Here is a 24,676-nt window from a genome sequence, read left to right as displayed (position 1 = left end):
AGCTGCGTTCCATCACCTGTTAAAAGAACATAAAATTAATTTAACAGGGCCCCGAATTCTGTCATTTACTAACCTCAGTCTCTCCTGTCGTTCCCCCAATCCTAGCCGAATTATCCAGCCTCGACCTTCTGAAAAACTAAACTAGTTTCGCCTTGGTCTCAGCGCCCCTCCCTCAAACTTGGCTCCCTAGAGCCCACTCGGGGCATTCCAGCAAAGGAAGAGGGGAAGAGCACCTTACTGGGTGGAGATCCAGAGGCTCACTTGAGGAACTCTGGGCCAGAGCTGTTCCCGCCTTTGATCAGGAGAGGGCGCCCTGATCTGTCGGACTTAGCACAAAGATGTTCTGTCCCCCACCCCTTCCTGGGTCTCTCCCGACCATAAAAGAGGGTTGGTCCCCAGAAAGCAGCCCTCAGGATTCCCTCCTCACCTTGCCTGACCCACAGAGGAACCTGAGGCGGGGTTCTTGGTTCCCTTTGCAAAGACCATCTCACTCCAACACGGTAAGAGGGTGAAGGACCAGTAATCCTTCCCGCAGACACACGGGGCTTGTCAGAGCCCCTAGAGGGAGTGGAGGACTTTTGAGGTAAACATGGTTATCATCACATTTGCCCTATTTAAATCCCACAATAATAATTAGCACATTTTGAGCACCCTCTGTGTCCCAGGTACTTTCCTACTTTTTATGCATTATCTCATGTAATCCTCATAAAAACCCTGTGAAGTAAGCACTATTCATACTCTCTTTTTACCAATGGAAAACCGAGAAGGTAAGTTACCTATTCACACAGCAGGTAAATGTCAACCAGGATAGGAGTCTGGCCCCTGAGACTGTTCCATTAATCACTCTATACCATTAATCCTACAAGGAAACTGTAATTACCACTTTGCAGATGGAAAAACAGAGGCTCAAACTTGATTGACTTGCCGGAGCTCTTTTTCCCGCATTCACTCTTGTCCACTTACTCAGGATAGGCCCTCTTGTTGGCAAGCCCTGGGCTGGGAAATAGTGGGGGAACCTAGAGGTATCTAGGACTCATTCCAAGTCTGAAGAGAAGGTGTCTTCCAAAAACGACTTTGTTGACTTTGAATCCACCCCCCTACCCTGTCCTTTAAGGTCCCAGAGCAAATGAATGATTCCTAAGACTTTACTAAAGGAACCACTGCCTTTTCGTTTCAATAACTAGATTTAAGTTTTCTACCCTGGGCCTTTGTGTTACCCTCTTACTCTAGCTCTAGCTCACAGATGCCTGCTCCTGGCCCTTCCTTGTTCCCTGTCTTGACACCTTGTCCGATCCTTTGGCCCTAAATACCATACCCTGAGGCTAGGCCCTTCTCCCTGCCTCTGGACCACCCCGATGTCTGAAACTTGAGGTGCTTTAATCTTGCCTTTAGTTCTCTGGTGATTGGGCAATTCACCATACAGACCTGAGTCTCAGTTTTCTTATCTATAAAATGGTTTTAGGAATATCCACATCATAGGGTTATTGTGAGAATTAAATAAGGTAATAAAGCTGTGTGCCAGGCACACAGAAGGGGTTCAGTACACCATGGTTAGTATGACTAGATCTGTAAGCTATACTACGAATTCATCCTGAGTCTTTTCTGAACTGTGTGACCTCAGCTGTCACTGACCCTCTCTGAATCTGTTTCCTCTACTGTTAGTTCTGAAGACTATCACCTACCTTGGTATACGTGAGGAAAAGTGGAAGAAAAGAATGAATTCTTATTATGTGGCAAGGACTTTATGTACAGGCCCTGATTTGATCCTCTTAATAATCTAGTGAGATAAGTTTAATGAAATCCATTTTACAGATAAAGAAGTTGAACAAACATCTAAGCACCTAGTCTTGCCTTCATTCGGTAGGTACTCAGTGCTTGCTGAACTGACATTTGTCCATTGTCCAAGTAGCTGCTGCTGCTGTTGAAGACTTCCAGTGTCTCCAGCTCTCCTGGTTGGTTTGCCTGGTGCCTGTACATACCCCAGAAAGGCCTGTGCCTGAAACAGCTTCACCATTTTCCAGCTTTAGCCACAATCACTCCCCTTGTCCACACACATATACCAGATATCCTAAGCTGACTGAGCATTGCTTTACAGGGATATTCTAGCCCCCAGTATTGTAGAGGGGAAGTTAATGTGGGATGTAGTTGTCAAGAAAAGCTTCCTGTAGATCATCTCCTTCACTAGCCTCCTTGTCCTCCTATCTCTCCATCATCCTCCCCATTTACAACTACATTGTGTTCTTAAAACATAGATCCGATCATGTTCCTCCCTTGCTGCAACTTATTTAGTAACTCCCCATGGCTTTTAAGATCAAAAGCAAATCCTTAGTGTGGTATTCAACATCCTTCATAATCTGGACATCCTCTACTCCAACAATCACATATTTTACATTCTAGTTACACTCACCTCTTCCACGAGCTTTGTTCAGCTTCCTCCTTATCTCTCCTTAGATGCCGCAATCTGCTCACCTTCCCACTTCACAGGAAGCATTGGAAGTCCACCACACCTTTATTAGAGCTGACCTAAGTATAGCCAAATAACTTGTTGCCTGTTTCCCCTACCTTCCTGGGAGCTCATTTAAGGATGGAACCCTCACCTGTTCCATTTATTTCTGAATCTCTCAGCTTAGCCCACTGACAGACACAGCAGAAGCCCAGAAAAATTATTAGTAACTGCAAGAAAGGCAATGAGGACAGATGCAGGAGTTGGGGTGGAGGAAGAGTGAGCATGGCTGGGAGTAGGTAAGAGGCAGGGACACAGACAGAGCTAAAGACATCTAATGTTTCAGGCCACATTCTGTACCTGCCCTGTGGGCAGCCTCAAGAAGGTCTTCCAGATTAAGAGGGACTTGTTCTTTCTTTTTCTTTTTCATGGCAGAGATATCCTTGGATGGTTTTAAACTACCCACCCCAGGCTCACCCATTCTGCTCTAACCCTACTCTGCCTCCAATGTTAACTAAATCTTCATTATTCTTTAGAACTTTCTTTGGTTCCCTATCACTTCTAGAATGAAGTTCCAGTTTGCACCCCGAGATACATTGAGCTATTTCCTGATTCCACATCTTTGTTCTCCCTGTTCATCTGGTCTGGAATGCTTCTTTTCCTCCACCTCATCTTCCCAGAAAGGTATTGATTAGTGTGACACTTTGGTGATAACTTAGGAATGAGTGTAGTAATTTCTAGGGATATCATAAAAATAATAGGAAGAGAATTTAATTTCCAAACTGGAACAGGAGAGAAAATGAAATAATCCAAAACAATGTAGGAAAGGAGAGGTTTAAATGGGCAATAAGCAAAGATATGCTTTTCATTAGTCATTAGGGAAATGTATATGAAAACCACAATGAGAGGCACCTTAGAATGGTTACAATAAATTTAAAAAAAGAGAAATTGGTACCCTCCTACACGGAGTGGAAATGTAAAGAGGTGCAGCCACTTTGTAAAAGTTTGGCAGTTCCTCCAAAAGTTAAACATAGGGTTACCATGTGACCCTGCAAGTCTACTTGGTTTATACCACTAGGTATAAACACAAGAAAATTGAAAACATGTCCACAAAAACTTGTATATGAATGTTCATAGTAGCATTGTTCATAGTAGCCACTAGGTGGAAATAACTCAAATGTCATTCAACTCATGAATGTATAAACAAAATATGGTATGTCCATAAAATGGAATATAATATTAATTGAGCATAAAAAAGAATTAAATACTGATATATGCTATAATACCGATGAACCTTAAAAATATTATTCTAAGTAAATGAAGACACAAAGACCACATATTGTATTATCACATTTACATAAAATGTCCAGAATAGGCACTCCATTGAGACTGAAAATAGATTAGTAGTTTCAGAGACTAGGGGAAGGGGAAGATGAGGAAAGACAGCTAATGGGTCTGGGGTTTCTTTTTGGTGTTATGAAAATGTTGGGGAATTAGACTGTGGTTGATGGTTGCACAACCTTGTGAATATATTAAAAACCTCTGAATTGACACTTTAAAAGAGTGAATGTTTATTATATGAATTATATATCAATTTTCAAAAAATCTGGCATAGAGCTGGACCTAAAAAAAAAGGCAGTTCTGTATATATACAAAATTAAAATATAAAGGAGAGAAACAGAACAGTGGGACAAATAGAAAGTATAAAATGTTAGATAAAATTCTGACTATACCAGTAAATAAATTCATTAAATGCAATGGATTAAATGCCCTAGTTGAGTCAAAGGTATTCACACAAGATTTAGAAAAATCTAATATATGCTATTTATCAACCTTCCTTATAAAGTTATAGCAAAAAAGGAAGGAAATCAATATTTACTGAGTGCTTACTATGTGTCAAACCTGTGCACAGTCCTCTGCAAATTCCCTTATCTTATTTGACCTTCACAACCACCTTACAAAATAAGAATTATTGTGTCCATTTTATAGACAAGGAAACTGGGGCACATAACAGTTAAATAATTTGTCAAGGTCAGCAACAGATCTGGGCCATGAACTTAGCTGTTTGGACTCCAACTCTGCTGCTCTTTCCAGTGCACCACATAAAAAATCCAGAACATCCCTCTGGAAGGAAATCTCTTGTCCTTCCATGGCTCTGCAGTGCTTACAGGTCTTTCCCTTCCCTGAACACCAGTCCTTCAGAGCTGCATATGGTGAGTTCCCGGGGCATGTATGTGAGAGACTGGGGGCTCTCAAGACAGAGCTGGACTTCCCTTTGTTCTGTCTTTCTTGGCCAGAGCAGTGTGTTAAGCTGCAGACTTCTCAGGGATCATGATGCCCAGGACAGAGCCTGGCTCTGCAAGCTTTTGTGAACATGTACCAAACTCCTTGACTTTAGAGGGTAAGAAGAAAGGTAATGATAATCAAAGGGGTGTTATGAGAATTAAGCAGAGTAAGAGTATGAGGGCCCAGGAAGCTCTGGTCCACAAAGAAGTCTCTCCTTGGGCAAAAGTCCCTGGGAATAATGAACTTGTTGGCCACATGCCTACCTGAGTTCCTAATGAGGTCCTTCTACTTAGAAATCACATGGTTACAGGAAATTCCTCCCTGGAGTACTCTTCATCCAATGTTTCCCTTTCTAGTCTTCCACAAGTATGAACTATTTAAGAATCCCAGCTCTTGCATACCTGCTAGTACTAAGGGCTGAATATATTTACTTACTTACTCAAAGACATATTTCTGAGTCCTTCTCTGTATTAGAATCCATGTCTTAAAATATTTAAAATGGGAATTAGGTGGCATTTTTAAAGACTACATAATATCTGTCATTTATTGTGAGCTTTCTGTGTAGCAGGTACCATGCTAAGTGCTTTATCTCACTTAATTCTTACAACAACCTGTGAGACAATTACAGTTGGTATCCCCATTTTACAGACAAGGAAACTGAAGTTAAGAAATTTACCCAAGTTCATACATATGATACATGGTTGGGCTCAGACTTAAACCTGCGGTTCTCTGACTCAAATTCTACCAATATTCTACTTAAAACAACTCATTCATGCATCAAACATTTAATGTGTGCCTGGCCTTAGGGACACCAGAATAAATAGGTATAGGAGAGGCTTAAACATAGTCGGGTTTCAGGATTGGAGGGTTTCCTGAGAAACCAAAGATTCAGGAGGACAATGATGAAGCTTCTGGAACTATCCTGAAAGAGCTAATGACTTTCTGATGGAGAGCATAGGCGAGGGCGGGTAGAGGGAAAGGAGGGATGTTTGGATGAGGAGCAGGAAGAAGATGGCTGGAGTCAGATGTTTAAACTAGCTTTACTATTTGATCATCCATATATTTATGTTTTTCTTCCTTCAGGCATCTCCTGAGCAGCTACTATGTACCTTCTCCAATCCATTATTGAATCTCATCTTTACAACCCCTCTACTTTCTGACAAATTAATTCTTTCTAGTCCCTATCACTGAAAATCGAAAGGGATTTAAATTCACCTACGTTATGGGCAGAGCCTATTTCAATTTCGTATTGATGTCCCAAGAGGAGGTGGAGTTATAGTCCAAATAGGCTTTGCTTTCTGAGTGCAGTCCCTGACACTGTGTGGTAATCTTAGTCCCTATGTTAGTTTATAGAACATGTTCAACCCTCCCCCTTGAAATATCAGCCTTCTGCTCTGGGCTAGTCCCTGGGAGAAAGGAAAACCAAGAAGAGGAAAACGCAGGTCTAGCCTCCACCAGTCCAGGCATAGAATATTGGAAAGTAAATAACAGGATACAAAGTGACAAGGCTGTAACAGAGGACTGCCTAAGCATTAGCCCAACTTGCTGGGAGAGACTGGCAAATGTATCCCAGGGAAGGCGGGAACATTTGAAACAGGCCTTTAGGAATATATAGGGATTCTTAAAGTGTGGGTGATAAAGAAGTTCCGAGAAGGCTCATTTGTATCAAGCCCTATGCTGAGCCATTCTCACAGGACATCTCGAATGCCCACAACGTCAGTTTTATGGTTTCAGAGAGGTAAAGGTTGTGTTGGAGCCAGCATCAGTCAGGAGACAAGCAGGCCAGGTTTTAGGGCCTCGTAGCAGCTTCAGGCAAGTTACGCGGACACACGGAACTCCTAGTAGGGCCCTCCAGCCAGCACGCGGATTGGCCAGGAAGTGACGGCCGGAGAGCGGGGAAAGCTTCCCATCACCCCCCGCGGACTGGGGCAAGGAAAGAGTAGAACAGTTACCATGCCATCCTGGAGCCTTCCCTATGATTGGTCTGAGCTTCAGCAGTCCGAGTGTCAGCGCTCCAGGGAAGGGGGCGGAGTCACAATATAGCGTCACCACTCTGCTCCCAAACCCTGCCCAGCGCCCCCAAGTGTAGCCACTGGTCAGCCCACTTCGAGGGGCCCTTTGTGACATCACGATAATCTCCCAGCCAACTGCGGCGGCGAAGGGCGGGACTCCATATCCCTCCCGCCGCCCCTCCCCTTTCCTCCCCACTCTTTAGGTCCCTCCTCTTCCCCTTCTCCCCAAGTTCGGTTTCAAAAGACTCGTTGCCCAATGAATAACAGGCCAGACCAGGAGTGGCGGCAGCGTCTTCCAATGCACAGACACGGAGGGCGGAGGGCCCAGAGCGAGCCTCTGACGGCAGGCGGCGTGTGACGCAGTCGGGCCTTCTGCGTTCTGCGCCCGCAGTGGTGGTCGGTGTCGGTGGCGGCGGCGGCGGCGGCGGCGACGGTTTCGTCGTGGCCGCGCGCTGCTGCCTGAACGGCGGGTGGAGGACGGGCCCAGGCCCTCACTCCTGACCCTTCCCTTCCCCCACTGCACCGAGGTAAGTCCGGAGCCGGGGTAGTGGCGGCCCAGGATCGGTAAGCTCCTCCTCCCCTTAAGGCGGCGGGTACGCGGAGCGTCCCAGGCCCTTTCCGCGCCGAAGCACCTTCTGCCCTTAGGGAGGGGGCGGGGCTCGCGGCCCCGAGGTTCGGCTCCTGGGGTGCTGGGAGGAAATCGGTACCGGTGGAGTCTGAGCCCGGGGGTCCCCGGTTGCTCCGTACGCTGAGGGAGCGTCCATCTCTCTGGTTGTACTCATTCATTTGCCGGGTGGTAATTAGGTCGGCCGGCTCTTTGCAGGGGCAGCGCCTTAAAGACTCTGCACACGATCTCCCCAGCCCTTGCTTGACCGTCTTGCGGGATGGAATTTATTTACCTTGGCTTCTCCACAGGGGAAATTTGTAGCCCGAAGGTTAGGGTGGGTGGGTCGTAAGTTAGTTAGCTTTTTAAAACAATATCAGAATAACGGTCGGTTTAGGGGACTAAAGGGTTGTTTTCTCTTCTACGTGTTCCGTGTAAAACTAGGAGAAATGGGGTTTCTGGATTATTAAAACCATAAGGGCCTTATAAGAAATTAAGCTAATCCCCCTACCTGACATCACGTGCAAGTTTTTTTGATGGAAAAACCGAGGCCCAGAAAAAGGACAGAAATAGCTAACGCCAGATCTGACTCAGTTTAAAAATTTTTTACTACACCACCCTCCCTGGGTATTGCAGCCTCTCGTTATTGAGGATTCCCTATGGATGGGGGAGGAGCAGGCATTCGGTAGTTGGAAGCAGACACAGTCTTAGGTAGCGTTTCTGATTTAGTTGCTACCAGCTCTGTTCATGGTAAGGTAGAAGCTTCATTAATGGTACCCTAACCTGGACCATAAGAATTAAACTTGAAGGTTCACTAAAGAATGTCAGTGATGTTATAGAAACGAAAGAATAAAACTATATGTCATTGGCTGGTTTGCGGTTCAAATCTGAAATTATTTGTATCAGCTGCTGGGGACTCAGAAGAAACTCCAATTAGCGACTTAAAACAGTATTGGAATAGAAAATAGGAAATTAAAACAAGACTCAGAAAAGTAGGCAGCATTTTGTAGTTCTTGTACCTTGGAACTCATGGCTCCTCTCGTGCAGAATTCAAAGTATTGTAATAGAATAAGGTGTGAAAGTTAAACCCTGTTTTGGAAGAAGAAACTAACTGGAAGAAAGAAAAGAGCAGTAATCATTCGCCATGACAACCATAAACTCAGAAAGAAATGCTTGTTAATTGGGTGATGTGTGTTTAGTGGAAGAAGTTAGGATATTTAGGAGGCAAAACCAGAAGTTGGACAAGATAGAGGTATTGGGAAATACTTTGATACCATTCGTTTTTGATTCTTAATTAAGATTTAATGGAATTGAATTTGTTGTCACTTTGGTCTATTCACATCAAGTAGATCATCACTTTGTTCTTGTTTAGATAAAGCAAAAGCTGAAAAACACGTGTATTTTCTGTGACATTTTCTCAGTTCAAGCGTCACTTCTCAGGAGCCTTTCCTGGCATTCTCTCCCCTGTAAGCTTCCATAACCTTTATTTGATACTTTAATTTTAGCACAAATCAATTAGTATTTTAGCTGTTTGTCTTTTTATGAGACCCTTGTAAAATATTTGTATCTTGTCTTCATATTCAGGTTGCTTGACACATAATAGGCCCTCAGTAAGTATGGTTGCTTGAATGAATAAACAAATATGGAGGAGTTAAACCTAAAAACAGTTTTAAAGAGTCTTGAATATTTGTGTGCTCCTGAAATACTGGGATTCAAATAAGAGGACCCAAACAGTTCATCCATTACATGGTACTTTGGTACTTGACTTTATTCCTGTCCATTAGCTCCTAGATAGCTAAGAGCAGGTAGAACTTTTAGGGAACCAAATTCAAAGCTTGGAAAAAACTGGTTATATTACTTTTATGGTGGTAGTTACTCTAGGAAGTAAGTTGTAGTAGTTCTGATGTTTAATTTCCAATAAATAACACATCTGTAATTATGCATTTGGTTGAAAGGGGACTATGAAATTTAGAGATTTAACAAAGATATGCAGTTTGTTACGAATTTGGTGCATTCTTTGTTTGGAATTGAACCTAAATATTTGGCACAGTATATCTCTAGAGCAAGGTTCCTCAGCCTCAGCACTGTTGACAGTTTGGCCAGGTAATTCTTAATTGTGGGGAGGTATCTTATGTATTATAGGATGTTTAACTGCATTCCTGCCCTCTACCCATTAGATACCCATAACGCCCCCTCCTCAAGTTGTAACAATCAAGAATGTTTTCAAACATTGTCAAATGTTCCCTGGGAGGCAAAATTTATCCCTGTTCCAGAGAAAACATTCCCAATTTTCCAGTAAAATCTTACCTAATGTATGCTTATAAAGGTAGCTGATAAATTACATTTCGTTAAAATTGTCTTTGAAAATCCCTAAAATTGTCGAAATCTGGTATCAGGAAGCTGAAAAGCTAATAGTCTTAGAATCATTGTGTTTAGTTTCTCTTTTTATTTCTATGATAGCTCCCTTTCTCTAGGATTGGATAAATCAAGGTCTTATTTAGAAGGGGATAGGCCATTGGGTAAATAAAGCAATTTCTATTTCTGTTTTTGTGGAAGAGGGCAAAAGAGTTTGTAGTTGAATGATGTAATTAAATATAATGCTATGTGATTCAGTTATCTTTCCATTTCACTAATACATTCGATGTCACATGAATATGCATTGTTCCATTGTCCCAACACTGAGAATATAATAAATACTAAGAATCATTGGCCATATTGAAGAGTTTGTACTTAATTCAGTGTAATAGGAAACAATTGCAATTTCTAGTAAAGAAATAATTATTTCTTAAAATACAGTTCTCATTAGCTAAATCTGATATTAAGAGTAATATTAAGGATGATGGGTATTAGGGTAAATTGGAAAATGTGAAACGAGTCAGACAGATGGATTAGAAGGAGGCTATAGCAATAGTGTAGGATAGCAGTTCTCAAAGTTGGAAGTCTTTGGGCTGCTTTATACTTGTAAAAATTATTGAAGACTCCAAACAGCTTTTGTTTATATGGGTTATATGCACTATACTAGAAATCAAAAGACAGATTTTTTAAAGGCTTATTGATTAAAAAAAAACCTCATTTGTTAACAAATAACATAATTTTATGAAAAATTACAAAAAAATTTAGTAACTTGTCTGGCTTAATAGAATACAAGACCACTGGCTTTGCAGATCTTTTGCTTTCAGAGGTGGTTGATACGTTGTTTTAGTTGAAGTATGTGAAGAGAATCTGGCCTCATACAGATATGTAGTTGGAAAAATTGTTTTCATAGCTTTTTCAAATAATTGTAGATATTCTCCTTTGCCGCTATACTAAGACCTTTTTTAAGGTTTTTTGCAATATGGAATCTGAAACCATATCATTGAACTTTTGTGGAATGTTACATTAAAGTTCACTGTTACATTTTGCAATTTGATGGATATTTACCCATGCATGATTTCATGACGTACATTTCTTGTTTAGAAATCATCAGTTCACTGAGTTGTGCAGTTCTTCCGAAAGTTGACAAGTTTAGTTACACAGTTGTTAATATTTCCACTTATCAGATAAGTCTTTCTAAGAATTGGGAAGCTGACAAGCTCATAGTAGTGGACACGGTTTTCAAAATTCTAATTTTCAATTCAAATCTGAATTTGACAAAGCCATAGTTTGTCATTTATTCTTTGGAGGGGGGAAATGGTACACCTTGAAAAAATCAGCTGGTTCAGTTTTCTACTCAAAAGTAATCACACAAGTGTTTTTCCTTGAGACAACTCTTGTGTTTTGATATGTGCAAGTGCTTTTGAGTACTTCCCATTTCATCCCAAAGATAATCACAGAGTATTAAAAAGCTGTGTACTGAAATGTTGAGAATTAATGCAATCAATGTTTTCTGCTTTATCGAGGACATTCAAGTGAAAGTGGATTTCTGTGTGTGTTGTAAGTGGGTGGCAGTGAAGAACTGAGTGACGATTTGTACAGTTTAGGGCCATTGTCTTGATTCATGCTCAGGTTGCAGTGGTTTTATGCATGTTGTTTTTGTATGTCAGTGTAGAGGTCAGCACAGGAGGAAAATAAAAGGGCAAATATAGTATCTTAGTATTATTATGAAACTAGTTTTGACTTTTGGACTCCCTGAAAGAGATCTTGGGGACTTATAACCACTCTTTGAAGAACACTAATCTAAGAGAATGATTTTTCACACTTGATCTTATAGCCCTAAACTGCTTTTGAAGGGCCAGCAGGTGGAGTTCTCCAGAGCAGCTTCCTACTTATTTCTGTTTTAAGTATTTGATTCTATAGCTACAAATATTTGAAAACCACTGATGAAGGGGAAAAAGGATGAATGCCTGAATTAGGACTGTCTGCTCGGGAAGGGAACACTTCATCCTACATGTTGCAGTCACTCATCACTTCACACTGTTGGGTATTGCTCCTGCTGCTTTGACATAAACATTACTGGTATCTGCACATCTAACCCTTCTTGCTGGAATAAGCTTCTTAAGAAATAGGCAAATGGTTTTTTAAATAAACAAGGTGAGTAGTTGGAAATGAGGCTAAAGATGTGGGATAAGTAGAAAAGAATGAATGATCAGAGTGACCTCAGTATATTATGGGTGTGTGGGGTGTTTTTCTTGTTTGCAGTAGTGCTTTATGGTCAGTAGTAGATGGCAGTGCAGTATTGGGAAATGAGTCATATTATGTCTGGAGTTCTACCTAGGCACGGATCAAAGTTTAGAGTAAGGGGAAATTATTATACTTTTCTAATTAAAAATATTGTAAAATGTTTGTTGAAGAACTTAACGAAAACCCGCTTTTGAGGAGCTCTAGTTTGAGGCAACCTGGTCACCTTAACAGTCCTTTGATGTAGGCTATGTAATCCCAACTGTTCAGATGTAGAAACTCAGGTCTAGAGGTTGAATGTCATGACTTAACCACAATTACACAGTTGTGACAGATGTTCTTTTATTCCTTTAGCTTTTTATTTTGAAATAATTTTAGATTTACAAAGAACTACAAAGATAGTAAGAGGCAGAGAGTTTTAAATACAAATTTGTCTTCAAAGCTACTGTACTGTTTTCAAAATGAGAGTTATGTTAAGGGAATGAAAATAAAGCTATCCACATTGTGAAGAAAGGAGCTGTATTAGATTTTGTGGGTTACTTTAAATTAAATTGTGCCCTAATGGGAGAAACTAAGCAAAATCAAAGATGCTTTTTACCAGAGCAGCAAACAGCTTGTACATTCAAGTTGGCAGGTATGACAACAAATATATTGCATAACTAAAAACAGCTGAGAGGCATTAGTTTATGTAACTGGTTAGAAAAGGGGAGGGGAAGGGAAGTTTTTTATACTGATAAGAGACTGGAGGGTCTAATCTGGTAGTCTGTGAAGCAGGTGAGGCTTGAGCAGCAATTTTTAGAAAAAGAGACAATTTCTAGACAGAAAAAGGAATGTTTTAACAAATAGAATGGCTTGATCTGGGGAATAATCAGGAACGATACTGTAAAACAAGAGGATAGCAGATTGTTTTGCTGGGATATGATACTAAGTCATTGAGACTAGGCTCATCTCTTCCTGGAATTATACCTAACTCTCCTTTCCCTCCCTTCCAAGGCAAAATTCAAATCATGTTTCCATTCAATTTAACTGGATAATTCCTTCCTCCTCTAGTGTTTTTGTGAAGATTTAATGAGAGAATGTATGAAAAAGCAGTTTGTAAACTGGAAAGTACACAATGCTTGTCCATTCATCTAACAAATATTTATTTTTGCTTTTTTACTGAGTTTGATTCAAAGGAACTCAGTGAAGTGAAAAAGAAAATTATGTCCCAATTGTTGAACATTCTTTTGTCAGAGAGCAGCAAGTTTCCTTCATCATTGAGACAGCAAAGTTGACAGTTGCTTGGTTGCCATGTTTTAGGGTCTGTCCACCACTTTTCTGGAAGAAAACTAAGTTCTATCGCTATGTCCCGAGTTCACAAAGCTCACAAAAACTGGAAATAAACCGGGACATCAGTTTATTGTGCTTTAGTTGGGACTCCGGTGGAATATGTACTACATTACTGGTGTTATTAAGGTAACCTCTCTCCTGTGTCTGACAGTGTGAATTTTTACTTAGTAGATTAAGCTTAGCAAACTCAAAGGCATTGTTTCTTTGTGTAGAGCACTATTTCACTTTTTTTTTTCTTTCTAGATGTGTCTTGTACACAGAAACAAAATTGCAAAGAGTCTAAGTACGTCCATCTGTAAAGGAAGTGGTTGATCTTTGTAGGAAAGTTCATTTAGGTCATCGGGATACCTTATAAACTGTTGATACATAAGAGAGGTTACCTTTGTGGTGACTAGAACCCTTGTGTTTTCTAGAGAAGTGCGTCTTTCCCCTAATAGTGCTGGATCAGTACTGCCAAATTTTGGTTTTATAGGTTCTTATTTATAGTATCATTTCCCTTTAGTAGTTAGTGTTCTTTCTCTAGGAACCTTAGGTCCTAGTTTAACTCTAAGAGCACAGCTTCTGGAGTTAATAATAGCTTTGTAATCTTGGACAGTTTACTTCTTGTGTTTCAGTTTCACCATTTGTAAAATAAGTATAAAAGGCTTGGGTCACATTCCAAATCCCCAGGAATTTTTCCTCATATTTCCAGCTCACATTCTGACATAATTTTGACTCTGTGTTGTGCTTCTTGGCATTTACATGCTCATTGAGTTTTTAATATGTGGGTCCTTTCTCTGGTCATATCAGAAGTTACAGACTTAAACCTGTTGGGGCCAGGAAGCTGACAGAAATGAGTGATACTGTATGACACAGAAATGTGTGATATTGTGGCACATTGGAGAATACACTGTGACCAAAGAAGACTGTTACTACTCAGCTCCAGACTGTTACTGAAATGATTATAGTCTTAGTTTGCTTCATCATCAGGTTTTTCAAGAGAAGCCAATAATGTTTACATCTGACATCTCTCTACTTTAAATGTTATCAAGTAGTTTGAGATAACATATATGTATACATTTTGAGGTAATTTGTGCAACATATATATGTTTGGAGAAATGTGTGTGATATACCATATAGATACAAAAAGGCCAAACAAAGAAGTGTCTGTATGTTGTATCCAGCCAGTTTATGTAACCTCTGAATTAGACAATTCTATCAAGAATCTTCTCTTTCTTTGATGGCTTCCTTTTGTTGTGAAAATTAATCTAGCATAATTTTAAGTTAAAAGTTACTTCTAAAGTAACTTGATCATTCAGTGTGTGTTTAAAAAACACATTGCTTGTGATTGTCATTCATTTAGAAAATGAGTACGTATGTGTTACAGACCGTTTGTGAGGTTCTGGTATAGTAAACAAATATTGCTGTCCGTACCCTGGAGAAGTTCAGTATGTATTTGGGGATGGTTGAGGGGGTTGCGGGTTCAGAAGTTGCTTCCTTGGGAAGCAGACTGAGTTGGACAGAGTCCTGCATGAGTTTTAGTAAAGAGTGCTTTTGGCATCATCACCTGTGGGAGAGAAGAGCAATGGACTGAGGGAGAAATTGAGTTGTGATAGTGTCTTAATGAAGTCCTCGCCAATCTCATGGAGAGTATGAAGCTGGGGTTACTTACCCTTTAGAGTTATCCTAATTTAGAACAAAAGAGCCTGTTACTTGAATATGGGCTATCCTGGGAAGAGGATATGACCTTGGGTGAGACAACTCAGCAGAGGCAGTTCTGAAGAGAACAACAGTTGGGGGCTGTCTATTGGTAGTATTTTGCAGCAGCTGGGACAACAAATCCTTCAGTCTAAAAGGGAGATCTTCAGTTGTAGTTGGTGTTGTCACAGTGTCTACTATAGACAAAGTCTAGATACGTGTAAACAAATCATAATGTGCCGTGGAAATCCAGAGGAATAACTTGATTGCTAGAGGGAGTTAGAGAAGGCTTATAGAAAAGATGACAATTGAGCTAGGTTTAAAGAATGAATTACTAGGTGATTTTGTAGGGCAGGAATAGAGAGGGAGGCATTTTTCATTGAGTCACTGACATTTCATAGCATAGTCAGGGAAATGAATGTCTTGTTTGAAGAGCAAAGGTTTAATGTATTAGCCATTTTTTTATTTCTAGCAGTCATGATAAAATCATGAGGCTGTTTTTCAAAATCTTGGTTTGCTTCCATGGTAATAATAATAATAATAGTAATAGCAAAACACATCCCAGTGTAATCAGGCTTGAGACTAAGCCAAGTTCATCTTTGCCAGAACCAAAATGATAGGCTGAGCTTGAGTGAGAAGATTTTTTTCCATAAGTCCAAATTGGATTTGGGCCCTGTGTTGTCCCTTGTTCTTGGGTCTGGAACAGATGAATTTCCTTAGTACTACATGTTCATTGCTTGTATCTTCCTTCCTAGGATTGAGAGTGTCCATGGGAAGTCAGAAGGTAAGTTAAACGGGCTTTCCAACTTATCACTTCCTTGACCTTGGGAAACTTACTTAACACCCGATCTTATCTTTTTATCTGTAAAATTCAGGTGGTGGTGCATAATACCATCCTTTTAGGATTGTTGAGATGATGTATGTATGAGCTTTTAAACTGTGAGGTGTTCCCCAGGGTACTTTATTACTACTTAAAATTGTTTTGTGGAATATATGTGTGATGCTGGGTTTCTGTGTTAGGATAAAATTATTAATCAGTTTTTGATTGTTGGGAGCTATGGATTTGGGCTATAGAACCTACTACCACTGAAACCTAAATTAACACTAGATCTTCTATGTGAGAATGAATTTCACAGAGAAAAGGTGTATTACTTGGCTTTTGAATCCTGACATGTTTGCTGTATAGAAGGTGTCAGATTTACATGAAAAACAGATTGCTATTCGTGGGGGTGAATAAAAAAAAAATGGATGGCAAATTTAGCATAATAACTGTATTACAACTCACAGTTTTTGCCATAATGATGATGGTCAAAAAATTTAGTCAACAGATACAATGAAATGGTTCTAGTAGGGGCCATGATCCAAGATAGCACTATGAGAGTGATTGCAATCAAAATGAGTTGGTCCAGACATCTAAACCTCTAGCACAACTGTCAATTTTGAATGAATTGTTGAATAGCAAATATATACATAGGACCATAACTGTTTGGACTTTTGCTAAATACTTCCAAGAATATTTTCCCTGGAAAGGAGAGTCACCACTACAGTACGTTAAAGGCTCAATCTATTACTTCGTGACACCTGATAAATTGGGAAGACAGGAAACTTCAAGCAGATCTCATTATTGAAAGAGAAGTAATAATTGCATGAAATATAACCTCTAGTTTTAAGGGAATGAATTAGAATCAGTTGAGCTTTCAAAGTAAAAATGTCTACATCCCAACCTTGGATATCTTGGCTCCTTATTTCTAGAATGGGGCCTGGGGGGTTATATTTTGAAAAGCTTGCCAGCTAATTCTGATGTGGCACTCTTGAACCACTGGTTTCAGTGAACTTTGTTCAAGCATTTAAATTGCTAAATTCCTGAATGTTGACATAAAGAACTAAGTGTTGGGATTATTTTTTCTAGGGGTGTTTAGGGGACAGAGTAGTGGTTTTGAAAAAAAAAAAATAGATATATAGGCATGGCTTCATCTTTTCCAGTGTTGCACAAAATGTTTTAGGTGTTGGAGTACCTGAAAGTGTTAATGGGACACTGGAACATTACGGGGAGCACCTCAAAATGTTTTTATTTTTTATATGAATGAGCACGATTTTACTAGAAAAACTGCTCCATTATGTGAGAAAACTCGTACCTTTCGCAAAATCCAAATAAGAATTATTGCTATTTTCTGAGTTTTATATTAAAAATAGTTCACTCATTTTCTTGTCTGTTAGCAGGTGAGTAGTAGCAGGTATCTTAAGTTTAAGGAAAGTTTATGAGGGGGAGAGTATTTACTTTTGAGGAAACCACACCTTGAATTTGATTTTATTCAAGTATGGAGTCGGGGGGAAAACTAAACTTCCCTTTTGTACTTGTTGGAACACTTTGATCTAATTCTTTAAGTGACCCAGTGTATAGTTTGGTTTCTGGGGGGAATTATCCATATGTGGGAGGTTATCATAAAAGGTTTTTCTATAATGTTCCCAGAAGAAGATAGATAAAAATATAAAAGTAGGGGACCATAGAGGAACATCATGCTATAGTTTGAACTGGCCAGCATTTGTAGAATGACACATTTCAGAAACAATTATACCATATTCTCTGGTTTTTAAAAATTGATAGTTTTTTCTTCTTTCCAGCTCTCTGAAGCAAAGACTCATTTTGAAGATGTTTAACAAGTCATTTGGAACACCCTTTGGGGGTGGCACAGGTGGCTTTGGTACAACTTCAACATTTGGGCAGAGTAAGTTTAAAAAAGACGGAAGTGGGGGAAATCTTAAGCTGTTCTTACTAAGAGCAGATCCACTCTGATAGCTTTTAGATAGAGATTTTATTCATGCTTTAGCCTTTCTAACATTTTTAAATCTCTTTGAAAAATGACCAAGATAAAGTCTTGTTAAAATTCAAAAAAAATAGAAAGGAGTTCTGAGTTTTCATGGTTTTCTGAGCATCAGTAGAAGGTAGTTAAAATATTTTTATTAATTGGTTCTTTTAGCAGGAAATTTTAGTTACTAATTTTCAGACCAGGAACTAATATTTTAAAATATTAAAATCTAAAATGCATTTATTGAATAACTGCTGAGATTTACTATTGAATAAGATGGACATTAGGGTACAGAACTGTTAAATGTCAAAGTCCTTAGTCTCCACCAGCCCTCCCAAGATACACTTCCTCTTCCATACAGTATGATTATACATGATAGCTGTTGCCTATAACAATGCTTACTTTTACACTTTTGTAAAAAATTGTATGCAAAATAAAATGTTATCATGAATTCTCATGTACTTATCTCCCAGCTTTAGCAGTCAGCATTTTCCATCTCATTTTACCCCTCTCTTTTTAGGGGAAGAGGAGCATCTGAACAGAGTATTTTAATGCAAATCCTAGAAATTTTCTCTAACTGATGAGGACTTTTAAAAAGCCTAACTACCAAACCTCAAGCATACTTAATAAAAATAATAGAAATTTTTTCAGTTGTCTCCTGTCCTTTTCTTAAAGTAGTCTGTACATCTGAGTTTCTAGTTTTTAACCAAGAGTATCCATTAGAGTCAGTTTTGGAGGTTTTTTCCAAGTACCTATTTCCCATCGTAGAACTAGGAAATTAAGATCTCTGGGGTTGGAACCTGAATTTGAACCTGGGAATATTTTGAAAATTTTCTCAGGTCATTCTGATGTGCTTCCCTAATTAAGGACCATTCATCCCAATGTGGAGTGTATGATGTCTGGAAAGAATTTTAACACTTTAACTTTGGTGATTTTACTTTTGTCTGTTGCTCATAGTCACTACAGTTGGCCCTTGAACAATGCAGGTTTTAACTGCAAGGATTTTTTTCATAAATATGTTTGAAAAATTTTTTTGAGAATTCCAACAATTTGAAAAAAAACATTTTTTTCTCTAGTTTACTGTAAGAATATAATATATATGTAACATACAAAATATGTGTTTCACTGAGTTTAATGTTACTGGTAAGGCTTCCGATCAACAATAGGCTACTAGTAAAGTTTTTGGGGTGTCAAAAATTACAGATTTTCAGTTATATCGTGGGGCTGGAGTCTGGGGGATGTTGGTCCATGTCTCTAACCTTCATGTTGTTCAAGAGTCAACTGTAGTTATCTTGGCATTCTTTTTTTTTAAAGCCTATCAACATCTATAACTTTTATTTAAAAGTCACACCTTTTCAGTTTAAATTTCCTTCACCTAGGGTAATGAGTAAACTGTCCATGCCTTAATTTTGACTCTGTAATTAATAGTGTGATGGAATTTTGAAAAAAGTAGTTTTCACATTGGACCAGTGGTCCTATTCAAATGTGGAATGTTAAGAAATATTAAAATCCTTTTTCATTGGATCTATGTGCATTTTATTTTGACCCTGATTTTGCTTTTTCAGATACTGGCTTTGGCACTACCAGTGGAGGGGCATTTGGAACATCTGCATTTGGTTCTAGTAACAATACTGGAGGTCTGTTTGGAAATTCACAGACCAAACCAGGTGGGGGCTTTATCTGGAATGCAGTTGGTTTATTTGTAGCTGGTACAAGACTTCATTTAGTGACTGCAATCTGTCTATTTACCTGTTCTTTCCCCCTCCTCATCTCCCCAGGAGGATTATTTGGTACCAGTTCATTTAGCCAGCCAGCTACCTCCACAAGTACTGGCTTTGGGTTTGGCACATCAACAGGAACATCAAATAGCTTGTTTGGAACTGCAAGCACAGGCACCAGTCTCTTCTCATCCCAAAACAATGCCTTTGCACAAAATAAGCCAACTGGCTTTGGGAGTAAGTAGAATATTATTGGAGTTCTGCATCTACCGATTTGATTTTCTTACTGAATTTGTTCTCTCTTCTTTTCCCCGTGTTCACCTACCTCCTTTTCCTGCCAGATGGCAAAAACATGGGGAGAGGAAAACTTCAAAATGTATTGAAAAATTTAATAGGCTGGAAAGGAGTGGGGGTTATGTATCTCTTCTAGGATAGAAATCTGAGAAGCACTAGTATTTAGGGGATATACGGAGGAAGAGGCTTCTGATAGAGAGTGACTGGAGGTAGGGTGAATAGCCAGGTCAGAGCAGTGTTGTATGTATTAAGACAGGAGAAATTCAAGGAGAAATGTAATCAACCATATAGTCCTACAGTGGCACCTTCTTCTTGCCTGTTTCACAGTTGTTAAGAAGTCACTAAAGCAGGAATGACAAATACTGAATGTGACATGGTTACTCCTCCATGCCTTGTTTGTGGCAGATACTTTAATTGATGGCTTCTTTCTCTTTAAATCTAAATGTGGCCTAGGGATACTTCACACAGGTACTTTGAGGTAAACACTACTAGTTGAACAGGCATGCCCAGTGAGTTGATGCTGTTCTCAGTACAGGAGTATGGCAGAATGAGTAAGTCAGCCAGCTATCTGTGTTTTACAAAGGGTAAGTTCTTTGTGGGGATATTGAAATATTTAACCATCACAATATAAAACGCAATCTAAAGTGCTAATTCAAAAGAGATACACCTATTTACTTTTTATATTAGGACATGTTTTTAGGAAAATAACAATTTGACTACCAGTGAGAAATCACATTCCTTTTAACTTGGTAATTAGGATGTCACTTAATATTAAATATTGATACATAACTTTTTGTTGCTTACTGACATTTCTGGCACCCCATGTATAACTTCTTTAGTAGTATCTTTCATATTTTGAAAAATATATTCCTTAGATAATTATTAAATTCACTTTTAGGTAATTTTTAAAAACAGTTTTTTGGCAAACTAAGGTAGAAGATCTACTTATTTTTATAAAATGACCAGGTGCTTAACAATTTTTCTAAATTATTTTTCTGGGTGAAATTTTTCATTAACTTGTGTTTGATTGCCCTAATAGCACCATTTGTATGTTACAAATTTTTTGTAATGTGTGGGTGTTTGTAATACTATATGTCAGGAAAAAATACTGTAACTCCTGTTGAAGTCTGTTGTGATGTTTTCAGAAAGGTAAGTTCATTCAACATTTAGTCTTACCAAGAAAGGAGAAATGACATAAAACTGATGAAACAGAGTACTCTTTCTTTTAACTTGTCTTCCAAGTATGCCCAAGAAGGGTTTTTATGGACACTTAGCTGACAAAAGAATTCGGATTTTGTTTCACTTTAAAGTTGTGAGCCTAGAATTATGTGTGTCTATGAAATACCTGTTTGAAGGTAATTGCTAGGAAGATCTGAAAGAGAAAATTTGAGGATATGAAAGTAATGCTGTGCTAATGCCACAGCCCAATTCAGATAGCTTACAGATTCTTAAATTCTTTACTGTTACCATCTCATTTTTCTTTTTACTTTATAGATTTTGGAACAAGTACTAGCAGTGGAGGACTTTTTGGAACTACAAATACCACCTCCAATCCTTTTGGTAGCACATCTGGCTCTCTCTTTGGGCCAAGTAGTTTTACAGCTGCTCCTACTGGGACTACTATTAAGTTTAATGTAAGAGTTTTCTTCCATTCTTCGTGGGATATGTCTCTCTCATTTGTATATTTCTTCTTAGTATGAATTGTAAAATTTCTTCTATTTCCAGTTATCTCCGGTGTAATTTCACTCTTCCTGAAAAATGTGTTAAAAACAAAATCTATAAATAGTTATATAGTAAACAAAGCCATGAGATATAAATCTGGATTATAATGTATATTTGAATTATGCTTAACCCAGTCAAATTTGTATTCATAAGCTATTACAATACCTAGTGGTTGAACTTGTATTTACACTGTTCATAATTTCGCCTCTGAATTGGTTAACCATCCTTAGAGAAATAAAGTAAGAATGAGGGAACAAACTAGAAAAATCATTGAAAACAGATTTTCTTTAAGAAAAATGGAGTCCATCAATATGTTTGCCAATTAAAAATGAAGCTTTAATTAGTGAAATGGCGAAATGGGGATATAGAGTTTTGTGTTTTCTTTGTTTTTTCTAGAGGAGTTGGGTAGGCTCCCTTTGCAGCCTCCAACTGGTACAGATACTATGGTTAAAGCTGGAGTGAGTACTAACATCAGTACCAATTGGGTAGAGGGTTAGAGTAGGTTTTTTCATGAAAACATATGGAATACCACTTGATGTAGTATATCACTTGGGATTGGTTGGGATATATATAGGATAGACTGGAAGTACAGTTCGCCTGATGGAAATCCCTGGCAAAAAATACAGTTTGACAAAACTTCCTTTTAAAACTTACTCCAGAAAATGAATACTTTCTCAGGCCAGGTGGTAAATTCATAACACTGAATTTAGAATCCTGAATTTAAAGTAAAGTTAAATATAAATGATAGTGGGAAATACTGTATGTTGTCTCTTGGGAAGTATAATAATTGAGAAGACTGATGATTCAGGTAGGAATCATGACTTAGTAAACTCATGCAAGGTAGTTATTGTGCCTTTTTCCTCGTGAAGTTACCAGTGGGAAAACCAGGCTTCCATATTTCTTAAATGCAACAGCAATCAGAAAGCAGACACTTCAGAGCAGAATTATCAGATAGCACTCTAAAATAGAGGTTTAAATGTATGTATTGTGTAAACTGGATAAAGCTTTCCTTATGTGCAGAATAAGTATTTTAGTTGATAATTGGATAGCTTGGTTATGGGATTAGTTTCTGGGTTTATGATAACTATTACTGAGATTAACTTTTCAGAGAGATCAGAAATGCGATGTATTTAATCAAGCACCCTTGAAACCATCTTGTTTAGTAAAATACCTAGTGGACTAGTTACAGAGTTCATTAGTTAAGAATTGTGTCTGTGAGAGTAGGGATATAAGCTTGGAATTACACATTTGCTTTAGACTTTCAAATTTGCCTTTTTCTCCCTTTGCAGCCTCCAACTGGTACAGATACTATGGTTAAAGCTGGAGTGAGTACTAACATCAGTACCAAGCATCAGTGTATTACTGCTATGAAAGAATATGAAAGCAAGTCACTAGAGGTCAGTAAAATGCAATACAGAATATCAGCCTTAACTTTTTTTTTTAAATTCATTTTATTATCATTAATCTACAGTTACATGAAGAACATTATGGTTACTAGACTCCCCCTTCACCAAGTCCCTCCCCACAAACCCCATTACAGTCACTGTCCATCAGCGTGGTAAGATGCTGTAGACTCACTACTTGTCTTCTCTGTGTTGCACATCCCTCCCTATGCAGCCTGAACTTTTTTTATTCTATTAGAAAGCAGCTTTTTAAGACTTTCTGATTATGTTTAGGATCAAGTGGTTCATATTGGGTCTATGTAAAAAGCAAACATTAACCAAATTATTATTTTAAATAAATGTATTATAGATATCTATTGTTTTAGGTAGGGATAATACTCAGCTTGTATGTATCAGTAGAATCCTCTTTAACAGTCTATTCTGATTGGATGTTGCTCACACAATACTGGGCAGTGTGCATGCATGCACACACCTGGGTTTTTAATAAACTCATGCAAATTCATAAATGTACAATGTAGTAAGTTTTCTCCAAGTGAATACACCCCATGTAACCAGGATCCAAATCAAGATGCAGAGCAGTACCAGCATCCCTGATGTCCCTCTCTGTTTTGTTCTCCAAGTCATGGTCCTCCCCTCCCAAAGGTAACCACTATCCAGACTGCCGATTTTTGAACTTCATATAAATGGAATCTTATGTACTTTTAAGTCTGTCAACATTGTGAGATTTATCCATGTTGAATGATGTTAGTTCATTCTCATTGCTTTGTAATACTTGTTTTACTTCTTAACTGTCATCCCTAATTGTAGCTATCGGCTTCTTTTATATCCCAAACTGTGCTTGCTTTATTGGAGTGTGCAGAAACACTCTGATCTGGGAGACATACTGTTAAACTTGATATCTTTTCTTTTCCTAAATTTTCTGAACACCGCCCCCACCAGAGTCCTCCATCTTTTAATCAGCTAATTTTTACATTTGGGGTGGGAGTAGATGAGATTATTGTGTAAAATTATACTAAAAGTATTGTGTCTAAAAGGAAATTAGAATTAACATATCGGTCCTTTGGCTTATAGTTTTCCAGTAATTATGGTATGAATTTTAATATCCAATATACACTGTTAAATTTTTTTTCTGAAATGGCATTGTTATTGTCAATCTGTAACTGTGTTTTTTAGCCATGGTTCCTATATGAACATGGAAACCGAGTGCTGCATTCAAGTATTTACTTGCCTAAGTAACTTTTTGGGCTGTATTTTAAGATTAGAAATATGTTTTCCTTCCCTCTAGGAACTTCGTTTAGAGGATTATCAGGCTAACCGGAAAGGCCCGCAGAACCAGGTGGGAGCAGGTACCACGACTGGCTTGTTTGGGTCTTCTCCAGCCACGTCCAATGCAACAGGACTCTTCAGCTCCTCCACCACTAATTCTGGCTTTGCATATGGTCAGAACAAAACAGCCTTTGGAACTAGTAAGCCTTTGAATCATATTGAGGGGCAGACAACTTAAAGTAAAACAAAACTGTCATTTTGTGATAAGTACTATGGAGAAAAAATAACTCAGGGATGCTGGAGGCATAGGGAGTACCTTATATATATGTGAAGGTTGGGAGAAATACTGTTTTAAATGATAATTAAGGAGTGTTGCACTGATACAGTGACCTATCTGAAGAATGTGAAGCATAAAGTTGTACAGATCTCTAGGGGGAAGAGCGAACATTCCAGCTAGAAGAAACTCTGAGTTTTTCCCAAAGAGAGGACAAGGTGGAGTACTGGGGGATATAGGGAATG

The 24,676-nt window shown here is 38.7% G+C and overlaps 1 protein-coding gene across 7 annotated transcripts in view; it reads left to right on the top strand.

Moving 5' to 3' along the window:
- Positions 1 to 7,076: 7,076 nt before the first annotated feature.
- Positions 7,077 to 24,676, top strand: part of NUP98 (nucleoporin 98 and 96 precursor) — a 110,614-nt gene continuing 93,014 nt past the window's right edge. For 3 of the 7 annotated variants that reach the window (XM_057507260.1, XM_057507258.1, XM_057507255.1), the window contains exons 1-8: positions 7,077 to 7,268; positions 15,703 to 15,731; positions 17,570 to 17,673; positions 19,320 to 19,421; positions 19,533 to 19,709; positions 21,261 to 21,400; positions 22,778 to 22,885; positions 24,177 to 24,357. In XM_057507260.1, coding sequence (XP_057363243.1) covers positions 17,598 to 17,673; positions 19,320 to 19,421; positions 19,533 to 19,709; positions 21,261 to 21,400; positions 22,778 to 22,885; positions 24,177 to 24,357 — 784 coding nt within the window. In that variant the 5' untranslated portion in view covers positions 7,077 to 7,268; positions 15,703 to 15,731; positions 17,570 to 17,597. The remainder of the gene's footprint in view (positions 7,269 to 15,702; positions 15,732 to 17,569; positions 17,674 to 19,319; positions 19,422 to 19,532; positions 19,710 to 21,260; positions 21,401 to 22,777; positions 22,886 to 24,176; positions 24,358 to 24,676) is intronic. The other 4 variants (XM_057507261.1, XM_057507259.1, XM_057507257.1 and 1 more) reach the window with 2 other exon arrangements.

This window comes from Manis pentadactyla, chromosome 9, assembly GCF_030020395.1.
Source record: "Manis pentadactyla isolate mManPen7 chromosome 9, mManPen7.hap1, whole genome shotgun sequence".
NCBI classification, from domain to species: Eukaryota; Metazoa; Chordata; class Mammalia; order Pholidota; family Manidae; genus Manis; species Manis pentadactyla.
The sequence above is the reverse complement of the archived record's forward strand: the minus strand, read 5'-3'. Positions and strand labels throughout refer to the sequence as shown.